Raw genomic sequence first — 12,927 nt, 5'->3', positions numbered from 1 at the left:
TATGTCTTTGTATGCACAAAGTTGCATTGCTTTTCCTGTCACTTATCTTGGAAAGAGTTTGAAGGCTCATACTTAAAGAAATTCCTAGCCTCCCTCACATAATCACTACTTGTCATAATAACAGTGCCTGGATTGCTATTGCAAAGAGCTGACTTGGATATGATGGACTGAATGCCCTCTTTGTGTTGTAAGCTTCAATGATTGTATAGTGATCCTGAGTTATTGCTTCAATATATAACCAAAACTTGTTGGAGAATGTCACTACCATACAATTTCCTGACCGAGAAATAGAATGATTTGTATATGGTATGGTTTAATAGCTGTTTTTACATTTTATTTGTGTGATGTTGTATGAAAAACTCCAGGTGTCGAGTGGCAGGTCATTGACAGGAAATGCTGTTGGAGACATAAATACAGAAAAAGCAACTGTGTGGTTCAGGTTAAGGATATTTATTGTGAATTATGTAATTTTTAAAAGATGTGTTATATTAAAAATCTTATTTTTGGGTACTGTGCCCTCAGGTTACTTACAAAAGAACATATGGTGGGACAAAGGCATTAAAAAATATGTTTTGAGTGATTCCTTTGGTTTTCTTTTAGTCAGTTGCTTTGTTGCTGTTGTATTCTGACCGCTGATTCGTGGTTAGTAGTTAGTGTACCTGTTTGCCACTTGTTTTTTGGTAGGTATTCTCTTTGTTGCATTTTAATTTGTTTCCATTTGGTTAAAATTTCATGAACAAATTAGGCATACTTGATGTGACTCCTCAGGTGAGATGCCCAAGAGGCTGAAGACTTAATTGGATATAGATTATATTATTGGATACCAGGGGCCAGATTTTTGGCTTCCGGGTTTATTTGGCAAAAATGGTAGCGATACGTGGAACTTACCGTTTTTAGGCCGAATTCTTGGGTTTTATGCCTGCTGTAAGGGGGGGGGGGTGTTGCACAAGAATTTGCGGCGCAAAAAAGCAAGTTTCGCCAAATTTAGCCCAGGGCCGAGAGCGCTGTGATAGAGGCCTTGGGAGGGGGAAGGTGGAAAGAAAATTGCAAAAAAAACATTCCAAAAACATTTACAAAACCCTTAGCTAGCAAATCGCTGAAAAAGAATTTAAAAATAAAAACTTTGACTTACCTTTTTTGCAGGTTTTCACACTTACTGCTGCTGATACCTGTCGGTATTCTGGGCGCAGCGTACGGGTTGGGAGAGTGCCGAATATACGACAGTAACACAATCCGTGTCATTACACATCGGCGCACCTCTCCCCGGTGGTGCTTGAAAGCGCCACCGCAAACGGGGGTACCCGAGGATCCTACCTGGGCTTAGCAAACCGGGTTTTCGCCGCGGAGGATCAAATCGTGGCGAAAATCCGGCCCAAATTTATTTTTTGCTTATGCTTGCAGCGGTTGTTAAAGATTATATTTTTCATGTTTGGAATCAATTCTAGTAATTATCAAAAACTTTATTCCAAACTTTGAGACACAGTTTGAAATTTAAAAAAAAATTCTGATGCTTTCCAGAATTAATGCTAAGAACATGGGTTCTCTGTACAAGATGTTTTTAATGATCTGTCTTGTTAACATTCTAATATAAAAGTGTATCCACCGATGTACCATGGTCAACAACATAGACAGTCCATGATTTGAAGATCAATTTTTCCATAATTAATATTGGTCATTTTGTACATTTAACCATCAAAGCTCACCTATGTCACATTTCCGTTTCCTAATTCAGCCATCCTTATGGTTCTCTTAGTGAGATTTAGTGCTTCATATGTGCAGTTTAGTGACGTGCACTCCATTAGGGTTTAGTCTTAAAAAGTGGGGGAGATGGCGTGGGGAGAAGGAGTGGGCTTTCGTTTGATCATCATGTGCTAGTTTCCAACCCAAATCCCAATCTTGAACTACATCAACCAGGGCAGAGGTTGTTGGGTTGGGGTTTTCAATGCCTTATATGAGATGGTGATTAGTCTAGTCCTGGGTTATGGACCTGATTCAGCTTAGAAGGAATCAATTTGATCTTGGATCACTTCAGCATTGAGTGGATATTTAAATCTAAATTTGACTTGCTCTTCGAATGCTTCACAGCTGGCAGTTATTTGACAGCAGAAGGCTCTCTCATAAAATGGATTTTTCTTCCTGATTATTTCATTTCTTCCTTCTCCATCTTCTCTTGACATCACTACAGCCAACATGTTGCAGACATAATATTCAGTGAGATGTTCAAGTATGCTGTTACCTCTGCAGTACTCTGCTCAAAACAGGTGACCTTGATGTACAGTGAGAAGACTTACTAAAAATTATTTAAGTTAAACAAGTATCATCCTTGATTCAGAAGGTAGTGGGCTTAAGTCCCACTCCAGGAACTTGAGCACATAATCTAGACTGACACTTCAGTGCCCTACTGAGAGAGTGCTGCACTGTCTAAGGTACCATCTTTCAGATGAAATGTTAATTTGGGCCCCGCCTGCCCCCTCTGGTGAATGCAAAAGATCCCCTGGTAGTCTTTGAAGAAGAACTGGGGAGTTCTCCCTGATCAATATTTCATCTGGCCATTGTCACATTGCTGTTTGTAGGGTCTTGCTGTGTGCGTTTCCTGTTATACAACAGTGACTACACTTAAAAAGTACTTAATTGGCTGCAAAGCTTTGGGACTTCCTTAGGTTGTGAAAGGAACTATATAAATGCAAGTTACTTTTTTAGTTACAGCTTGCTAACAATATAGCAATAGCCACAGTAAGAACAGTCTAGGGTTCTCCTATTTAGGAGTCCTGTTATGAGCTTAATTAGATAATAGTGCACTATACAACATGCTAATATATAACTTGCTGATTTAAAAAAAAAATCAATTTTGAAATTACGAGACTCCTTCCCCTTCACACAGATTAGAGAATTTGGTATGTGGGTGAGTGAGTCTAATTCGCAGTACTCCTGATTTTCTGGACATTAAAATCAATAACCATAAAATTAATCATGCCCTGAATCGACGCCCTGAACTCCATGCTCGACACACCAATCTGCGCTCCTACCAAATGGGACTGTGCCGGGAGCAGGGCCTAGCAATTTTGGAATTCTAATGTCAATTTATTGCAAAATGTGTTTATATTTGCTTAACTGTTTATTTTCTTCTTTACAGATGAGGGAACCGATTCTATCAGCTTCTATGAGTATGGCTTTAAAGACGTGGCCACCATATTCTTTTATATGTTGATAGCAATCATTCTACACGCTGTGATACAAGAGTATATTCTGGATGTAAGTGAAAAACTTAGATGCTTCTTCTTTTTATATTTGATTAAAGCTCCTGGGGACAATTTAATGCAGGTGACTCGGATAAAATATGTCTTGTGTTAGTCACACATACTGTATTTGTAAAGGAGGAAGTACTATATTTCCTCAAAGGTCTAAGAATTGTATATATCTGTGTCTGTTCATCCTTCTGACACAGTAGCTTATTATTGTTTTCTTAATTTACAACAATGACTAATATGGCAACCATGAGTCTCGAAAGGCAATCAGTTACTTTGCCATGCTGCAACATCATGAGTGGTTGAAGAGTCCAATTCTTGAACAACAGACATTTGTCACAGATGTTGCAGGTGTAAGTCACAGAGCCAGATAACGATGCCTGCGCAGTATTAACTCTTGAAGCTTGATATGCTTTGCTCTACTCTCTCTGCTCTCTTTCCTTTCTCTTAGTCACCTCTCTTCAGCCTCTGGCTCACTACATCTTTGTATCTTGCAATTTTGATGTTAAAAGCTTTCAAGTCCCTCTTGCAAACGTCTTTAAACCTGAGTCTATGTTGGCCCAGCGGCCTTGAAGCATCTGAAAATTCTCCATGCAAATACTCCCTTGGAATATGCTCATCTTCCATCCAACCACCTGTGTTTGAGAGGAGTTATTAGACATGGCAACTTAGCTTCCTCAAGTACTTTGGTGACAGGCACTTTGTGTTCCTACTTGATATTTAGAATAGGAGAGACAGAGGGTGTGGACACTGTTTAGTCTTTTCTCATACCTGCTGTTGGTGGTCCAGGTCTCTCTGGCATACAGCAGTGTGTTCAGAATGCACATTTAGTAGACACGTATCTTACATGTTCTGTTCGCCATATTATAAGAAGGACATGGAGGCACTGGAGATGGTGCAGAGAACAGTTACAAGGATGATACCAAAAATGCACAGGTATACCTATCAAAAGAATGAACAGGCTGGGTCTCTTTTCTCTTGAAAAGAGAAGGCTGAGGGGTCTTTAAAATTATGAAAGGTTTTGATAAGAGCAGGTACAGAGCGAATGTGAAGAGCATCAATAGTCACCAAGAAATCAAATGGGGAATTCAGAAAAAACTTCTTTACCCAGAGTGGTGAGAATGTGGAACTTGCTATCACAGTGAGTGGTTGAAATGAATAGTATAGATGCATTTAAAGGGAAGTTAGTTAAGCATATGAGAGAGAAGGGAATAGAAGATTTTGTTGATAGATGAGGAAAGATTGGCTCGAGTGGAGCAGAAACGCCAGCATGGACTGGTTGGGCCGCCTAGCCTGTTTCTGTGCTATATATCCGATGTAATGTTCAATGTTAATTTCCTATTTTCCCCCACACATGCTTAGTCAAGTTGGCCAAATATGGTTGTTGCCTTTCCGATACGAGAGTTTAGCTCGTTTTGAGTTGATCTTGGGTGGCAGAACTGGTGCACAACTTCCAGCATGTTAAATTCTGGTGCAGTCAACATGCCCGATGCCATTATCACTGTTTGATTTGGATTGATGGTTAGTCCAGATTCATCACAAAATGAAATGAAAAAGGATCTTTTCCAATTGCTGGAGGATATTGGTTGAACTCAGTCCTTTTGGGTCTTCTTCAGTCTTTCCATTTGTGGTGTTAAGGCTACAACCCACTATAATGGGAATCAATCTGACAGTTTTGAAATATATAGTGGTGTCAAACAGGGATGTGTTTTGACACCAACAGTCTTTAGTATGTTCTTCGCTCTGCTCCTTCTTTATGCTTTCTCATCTAATGCCGAAGGTTTATTACTCCATACAAGATCAGATGGAAAACTTTTCAGTATTGTACACTTAAGATCAAAATGTAAACTCAAACATCTGTCGATAAGAGAACTTTTTGCTGACTATGCAGTGCTCATTGCACACAGTTACAACAGTGATTACACTTCAAAACTACTTAATTGACTGTGAAGCATTTTAGGACGTTCTGAGGCCATGATGGGCAATATGTAAATGCAGATTATTTCTTTCCTGTATTTAAAATATCATTGACTTCTGGTTAACAGATTTTGAAGTAGTGAAATAGAAAATTATATAAGGACATCAGAATTGTACACTGGGGCTATTTTCAGATTATGGTAGCTTTTATAATCTGTGACACTTGAATTGACTGAACAGCAGCTGGATTTTAAATGATCAAATCCAAGTTCTAGAGAACCTATTGTGGATATCATCAGGGGAAAACTTAAATGTACATTATTGATTTAAAGAAGTTGCACACTTCTCAAGTCATGGTAGAATACAGGATAACCAATTATATCCTGCTTTGTATGTTCTACAACACTTGCTTATACAGGTGCAGCGTCGAGAATCTGGTGATCCGGACTCCGGACCGATCGGTGGCTAGCTCTTCTGGAATCCGTAAAATGTTCCAGAATCCGGGCCCGACAACCCTGTCGACTTTGGGCCCCGGCGCCGTTTGCCTCACCGCCACTGCCCTTACCTCAGGGCCTCCTCGCCAGCCCGCCCGATGACCTCCTCCTTGGTGGGGCCCGCCTGTCCCGAACAGCTCCTCTGCGGGAAAATATCTCCTCCCCCACCGCGCCCCCCCCCCCCCCCCCCACCGCCAAAACCCGGAATCTGGAACAGCCTCGGTCCCGGGAGTTCCAGATTTTAGGCACTGCACCTGTTTATACATCAAGTATCCTATAGAGCTATACAGTTCTTAACATTTGAGTAGGGTTAGTAGTTGGCAGGGTTAGGTTTGCTTATGAGGAGGCTCAGTGTGGGAAGGAGAGGGAAGACCGAGAGGGGTCTCTGGCATTATATTGTGGTGTTTGATATCTATGGGAGAGAGGGGAAGTCCATCCCTTCAAACGTCGGCACTGTAGCACCTGAGGAAAGGCACCTTTACAAACATGGATTTGGGGAGCCAAGAATCAGGAGAGACATTCTCTTGCATGAAGAAATGTACTGCATATATTGTTGGCATGTCTGAGCAAATTGATAACCCTTTTATTGTGCTAGATTTAGGCTCTTGAAGATTGTCTGGAGAAACCTCATCTGCGATTAATAATCTGATATACAGCTTTATCTTTGCCTGTTGCAATATTTTTGGAGCTTTAAGTTCCAGTCTTGGCTTAGTGGTAGCACTCTTATCTGAGTCAGAAGGTCATGGGATCAAGACACACACCAGAGACTTGAGCACATAATCCAGGCTGGTACTTCAGTGCAATACTGAGTGGGTGTTGCACTGTTGGAGGTGTCGTCTTTTGGATGAGATGTTAAACCAAGGACTGCTCTGCCCTCTCTCTAGTGGATGTAAAAGTCCCACGGCACTAATCGAAGAAGAACAGGGGAGTTCTCTTCATGTCCTGGGCAATATTTATCCCTCAATTAACATCATTTAAAAAGAAAACAGATATGTGGTCATTTATCTCATTGTTGTTTGTGGGACCTTTCTATGAGTACTTCATTAGCTGCAAGGCGCTTTGGGAAAACCTGAGGTTGTGAAATATGTTGTATAAATGCAAATTTGTTATTTCTTGCAAAGTACCCAGCACATTTTCTTCAGCTACTAATTCTGTTACATTCTCAAAGCATACCACTAAATCTCTTAAGCATAACCTGCCCTTTACAAATCAATGTTATTTCTTTTTGTGCTGTTGCTCTTGTTCGATGCTCTTCAATTGCTTCATTTTATTATGAACAATATTTTTCCTCTTAATGTTGAACTAATAGGCCTATAATTCAGGAGAATGGTCTGATTTTGGACACTGCACAATATTACTGTAGTGTTCTGATACCACCAGTATGTTCTGTGAGCTTTGGGAATTTTTCACTGCTGTACATTCTACTCCTACACTCATTTAATTTAATACTCCGATGCATTCTATTTAATCTGATGCATTTGATCTGCTTCAGCATGGATCACAATTCCTACTCCAGGTCTCGCTTTGTCCAGCCACTCTGCTCCCTGCCCTCGTGTGGCATTCTGTGTCCAAATGCTTGGTTCCACTCATGGTGCTCTTGCTTAACTGCTGCAACTGCCAGTCCATATTTCAGACAACTAATGACAAATCCCTTTTATTTAAATGGGAAAAGTTGAAGTCTTGAGTGAAAGAATAATGTATTAGAAGTCTTGTGTATACGGTGCATTTATGTTGTCCTGCTATTTCCATCATGCTAAAATAGATTTTCCATGCATACCTCTTGTGCTTCTGGCTGATTCTTCAGTTCATTCCTAGCTTGGTCTTCCGAATGGCATCTCCCAGCTCTGTACGTCAATAACTTAGCACAGGATTCTTTGCTACTATAATAAGAATTTTATTGCTTCTCTTAATCTTTTTTTTAATGTGCTACAATAAAAATATTAACTAAAAAGTTTGGAAGTACATAACTATTTGATTTGACCTGAAAAAAAAATAATGAATTTTTCTGAACCTAATCTTAAAACAATATCTGAGAGATTCATGTGCTACAAGAACAATTTGAACTATAATTTGCAGCTCTGTATAAATGTATTTAATTCCAGTGCTGTCATTCGTAACGCCCATTTCAACATATAAATAAATGATGTGTTAGATCGTGAACGGCCAACTTGAAATAAAAGTGAATTCTCCTGAACACAACCTGTAAATAATTACTACTGTAACATTGGTTTGCTCAAAAAAAAAATTGTGCAGGACTCTATACAGTCTGCTGATAATTCAATCATTTTTGGTGCAAAAGGATTGAATTATCCCGTAATTTAAATTTAGTAATGTAGGACAGTAGGAAATTAGTATTAAAATTAATTTGAATTAAACAATTTTAAATTAAGAGCAGTAGATTATAAATATATATCAGCGTTGCTATTCCCAGAGGCCATTTCAATATATAAATAGTGTGCAGGATGCCTACATCTTAGTTAATAAAGGCAAATAAAAATGAATTCTCCTGATCCATAAATAATTAATATATTTTCCCCAACCTATAAATAATTTAATAAATCCTCCTGACCCCAAATTGTAAATAATTAATAAGTTGTGCCCAACCTATAAGTAATTAATGAATTGTGTTATTTATGTAGCAACAAAAATATCAAATACAAGGTGTAGATCTACAAATCTTATTTCATTCTTGTGTTAGTGCTCCCAATGCCAATTATTGTATATAGATAAACAATACATGAGATGCCAACCTGCAAATAATTAATAAATTATTCCCAACACTGACATGTAAGTAATCGATAAATAGTAAACCTGATGCGCTGCAAGAAAAATATTAAATACAACCTGTAGGACTCAGTAAATACATTTATTTCCAGTGATGCTGCTCCCAACAGCCATATCTATATCGATCTATCTATATCTGATCGGTTTCTTTTCATATATAATCTAATATATATATTTTAATATTATTTATTTATATATATATATTTATTTTATTTATCTATTATATATATTTTTTTATTTGTTATATATATTTATATATTTTTATATATATAAACAGATGGAGGCCATTCAGTCCCTTGTGACTGTCCTGCCTCTTTGAAAGAGCTACCCAATTAGTCCCACTCCCCTGCTCTTTCCCCATAGCCCTGTAAATGTTTCCGTTTCAAGTCTATATCTAGTTCCCTTTTGAAAGTTACGATTGAATCTGCTTCCACCACCCTTTCAGGCAGTACATTTCAGACCATAAAAACTTTCCCATCTCTCCCTTGGCTTTTCTGCTAATTATCTTAAATCTGTGTCTTCCTGGCACCGAGCCTCCTGCCAGTGGAAACAGTTTCTCCCTATCTACTCTAATCAAAATCCCACACAAATAATGTGCGAGAATGCTGTCCTTGCCGATCGTAAGCCCACTTAAAAAAACATTTATGATAGCTCTCTGGCCCATCCTTTAATTAATTAAATAATTGTTTCATTGGGTCCTATTTTCAGCAGATTTGCTGAGATTCCACTTGTATGTTGAAGGCAATTAGGCTTACACAGCAGTGCCTGGTCTCCAGTCGTCTTGGACCGCCTTGCCACTGGACCAAGACCTTGCTCAGCTAAGCCTGTGTGGCTGGCAGTGTGCTGCGGCCACCCCATGTTAAAACAACTCAGCACAGGCATCTTCCACTTCGTTAATATGAAGATCGGGACCTGGAATGTCAGGACTCTCATGGACAATTCCAACAGCAACAGGTCGGAATGCTGCACCGCCATAGTTGCCCGGGAACTTAGACGTTTTGACATCGATATCGCCGCCCTAAGCAAGATCCGGCGGGCAGGGGAAGGCCAGCTCAAGGAACATGGCGGAGGTTATACCTTTTTCTGGAAAGGAAAACCAGAGGAAGAATGGCGCCTTCGTGAAGTCGGCTTCGCTGTCAAAAATGAGCTGGTCGACCGCCTCAAAGACTCCCCCTGCGGGGTTAACGAACGCTTCATGACTCTTCATCTTACCCTATCCCGGAACCAATGCGCCACACAGTCATCAGTGCGTACGCCCCAACACTCGATGCAACAGATGAGGCTAAAGAGGGTTTTTATTCCAACCTCGAGACATCCCTGTCACGCGTCCCCACGGGCGACAAATTGATCCTCCTAGGTGACTTTAATGCCAGGGTCGGCAAAGACACAGCTCTCTGGGGAGTTGTGGTTGGCAGAGAGGGGGTAGGGAAAGCCATCTCCAGCGACCCTGGTCTCGCTTAGGGCGGCGATATCGATGTCAAAACGTCTAAGTCCTGACAAAATGTCTAGAACATGAACTACTCATCACCAACACCCTGTTCCACCAGAGGGACAAATATAAGACATCGTGGCAACACCTTCTCTCCAAACACTGGCACCTGCTCGACTATGTCATCGTCCAAGCCAGGGATCGCAAGGATGTGTGCATCATCCGCGCCATGACAGGAGCTGACGACTGCTGGACGGACCACCGCCTAATCCGATCCATCATCAACATTAATATAGCCACAAAGCAGAGGTGACAGCAGAAACAATGCTGCAAAAAAGTTAATGCCAGGGCACTCAAAGACCCAGCTAAGAAAGCCCTGTACAGCCAGCGCCTCACAGCTAATGTGGCAGGCCTTGATGACCCTGAGATGCTGAATGCCCACAGCGCTTCAGGCCTCTATAACCAGTGCCTGCGAAGGGACACTTGGTCACTCAACCAGAAAACACCAGGACTGGTTTGATGAAAATGATCAGGAGATCCAAGAACTAATAGATTGCAAGGGCAGAGCATTTCTGAGCCTCAAGCAACAACCCAACTCTGGAGCAGCAATGCAACATTACAGGCGGCTCAAGGCTGAGGTCCAACAAAAAACCCGGGACCTAAAGAACATGTGGTGGATGGAGAAAGCACGGGAGATGCAACAACTGGCCGACAGCCACGATATGTGAGGATTCCTCACTGCAGTCAAGACCACCTACGGTCCAAACTCCCAAGGCCCCACCCCACTCCTGGCCAAGAACAGAGAAACACTCATCAAGGACACAGAGGCTGTCGGGGCCTGCTAGAAGGAGCACTTCGATGATCTCCTCAATTGAGACTCTGCCTTTGACTCGTGTTCTCAACTCCACCCCACAGCATGCGACCCGCCACCACCTCAGTGAAACCCCAACCTTGCACGAGGTATGCAAAGCCATAAAACAGCTCAAGAATAACAAGGCTACGGGTGCGGATGGAATCCCTGCTGAGGCGCTAAAGTATGGTGGAGAGGCGCTGTTGGCGCAGATACATGACCCCTCTCTCGTCTGGAGGGAGGAGAGCATGCCAGGAGATCTGAGATGCAGTGATCGTGACCATCTTTAAAAAAGGGGACAAGTCCGACTGCGGCAACTACAGGGGAATCTCCCTACTATCAGCCACTGGGAAAGTTGTCGCTCGGGTTCTCCTCAGCCGTCTTCTCCCTGTGGCCGAGGAGCTCCTCCAGGAATCACAGTGCAGACTACGGGGCACAACGAATATGATTTTTGCAGCGCGACAGCTGCAGGAAAAATGCAGGGAGCAGCACCAGCCCTTATACATGGCCTTTTCAATCTCACAAAGGCCTTTGACACTGTCAACCGTGAGGATCTATGGAGCGTCCTCCTCCGTTTCGGATACCCCAAAAGTTTGTCAACATCCTTCGCCTGCTCCACGACGACATGCAGGCTGTGATCCTTACCAACGGATCCATTACAGACCCAATCCACATCCGGAGGGGTCAAACAGGGCTGCGTCATTGCTCCAACCCTCTTAATCTTCCTCACTACCATGCACCACCTCAGTCAACAAGCTCACCGCTGGAGTGGAACTAAACTACAGAACCAGTGGGAAGCTGCTTAACCTACGCTGCCTCCAGGCCAGGTCCAAGATCACCCCAACCTCTGTTGTTGAGCTACAGTATGCGGACGACACCTGCATCTGCTCGCATTCTGAGGCTGAACTCCAGGATATAGTTGATGTATTCACCGAGGCATATGAAAGCATGGGCCTTACACTTAACATTCGTATGACACAGGTCTTCCACCAGCCTGTCCTCGCCGCACAGCATTGCCCCACCCCAGTCATCAAGATTCACGGTGCGGCCCTTGACAACGTGGACCATTTCCCATACCTTGGGATCCTCTTATCAACAAAAGCAGACATTGATGCGGAGATTCAACATCGCCTCCAGTGCGCTAGTGCAGCATTCGGCCGCCTGAGGAAAAGAGTGTTCGACGACCAGGCCCTCAAATCTCCCACCAAACTCATGGTCTTATAGGGCTGTAGTAATACCCGCTCTCCTGTATGGATCAGAGGCATGGACAATGTACAGAAGACACCAAGTCGCTGGAGATATATCACCAACGATCTCTCCAAGATCCTGCAAATCCCCTGGGAGGACAGCTGCACCAACATCAGTGTCCTCGTCCAGGCTAACATCGCCAGCATTGAAGCACTGACCATACTCGATCAGCTTCGCTGGGCAGGCCACATAGTTCGCATGCCAGACACGAGACTCTCTAAGAAAATGCTCTAAGCGGAGCTCCTTCACGGCAATCGAGCCAAAGATGGGCAGCGGAAACGTTACAAGGTCACCCTCAAAGCCTCCCTGATAAAGTGCAACATCACCGACACCTGGGATTCCCTGGCCGAAGACCGCCCTAGGTGGCGAAAATGCATCCGGGAGGGCGTTGAGGTCTTCGAATGTCAACACCGAGAGCGTGAAGAGGTCAAGCGCAGGCAGCGGAAGGAGCGTGCGGCAAACCAGTCCTACCCACCCCTTCCCTCGACGAATGTCTGTCCACCTGTGACAGGAACTGTGGCTCTCGTATTGGACTGTTCAGCCACCAAAGAACTCACTTCAGGAGTAAAAGCAAGTCTTCCTTGATTCCGAGGGACTGCCGATGATGATGATGATTACGATGCTGAAGACACAAGCTCCACCTCTCCCCAATCTCTCTCTCTCGCTCCACTTCCTCTGTTGCCAGAGCTGCAATTTCCTCCAGTTAAACATTAGGAAAACTGAAGCCATTATCTTTGGCTCCGCCACAGACTCCATACCCTTGCCATCATATCTCTCTCCCTCTTTGACCAGTGGCTCAGGCTGAATCGGACTGTTCAATGTCAGCATATTATTTGCTCCCAAGCTGAGCTACTGACCCCAAATCCTGTCCATCCCAAAGGCCACATACTTACACCTCTAACATTACATGCCTCCACTTCTATCTCAGCCCATCTGCTGCTGAAACCCACATCCATGCCA

At 42.8% G+C, this 12,927-nt stretch overlaps 1 protein-coding gene across 2 annotated transcripts in view; it reads left to right on the top strand.

The window, feature by feature from the left end:
• Positions 1-12,927, top strand: part of LOC139277625 (translocating chain-associated membrane protein 1-like 1) — a 116,059-nt gene that overhangs the window by 74,284 nt on the left and 28,848 nt on the right. For both annotated transcript variants that reach the window (XM_070896346.1, XM_070896345.1), the window contains exon 3: positions 3,134-3,252. In XM_070896346.1, coding sequence (XP_070752447.1) covers positions 3,134-3,252 — 119 coding nt within the window. The remainder of the gene's footprint in view (positions 1-3,133; positions 3,253-12,927) is intronic.

This window comes from Pristiophorus japonicus, chromosome 12 (genome assembly GCF_044704955.1).
Source record: "Pristiophorus japonicus isolate sPriJap1 chromosome 12, sPriJap1.hap1, whole genome shotgun sequence".
NCBI lineage: Eukaryota > Metazoa > Chordata > Chondrichthyes > Pristiophoridae > Pristiophorus > Pristiophorus japonicus.
The sequence above is the reverse complement of the archived record's forward strand: the minus strand, read 5'-3'. Positions and strand labels throughout refer to the sequence as shown.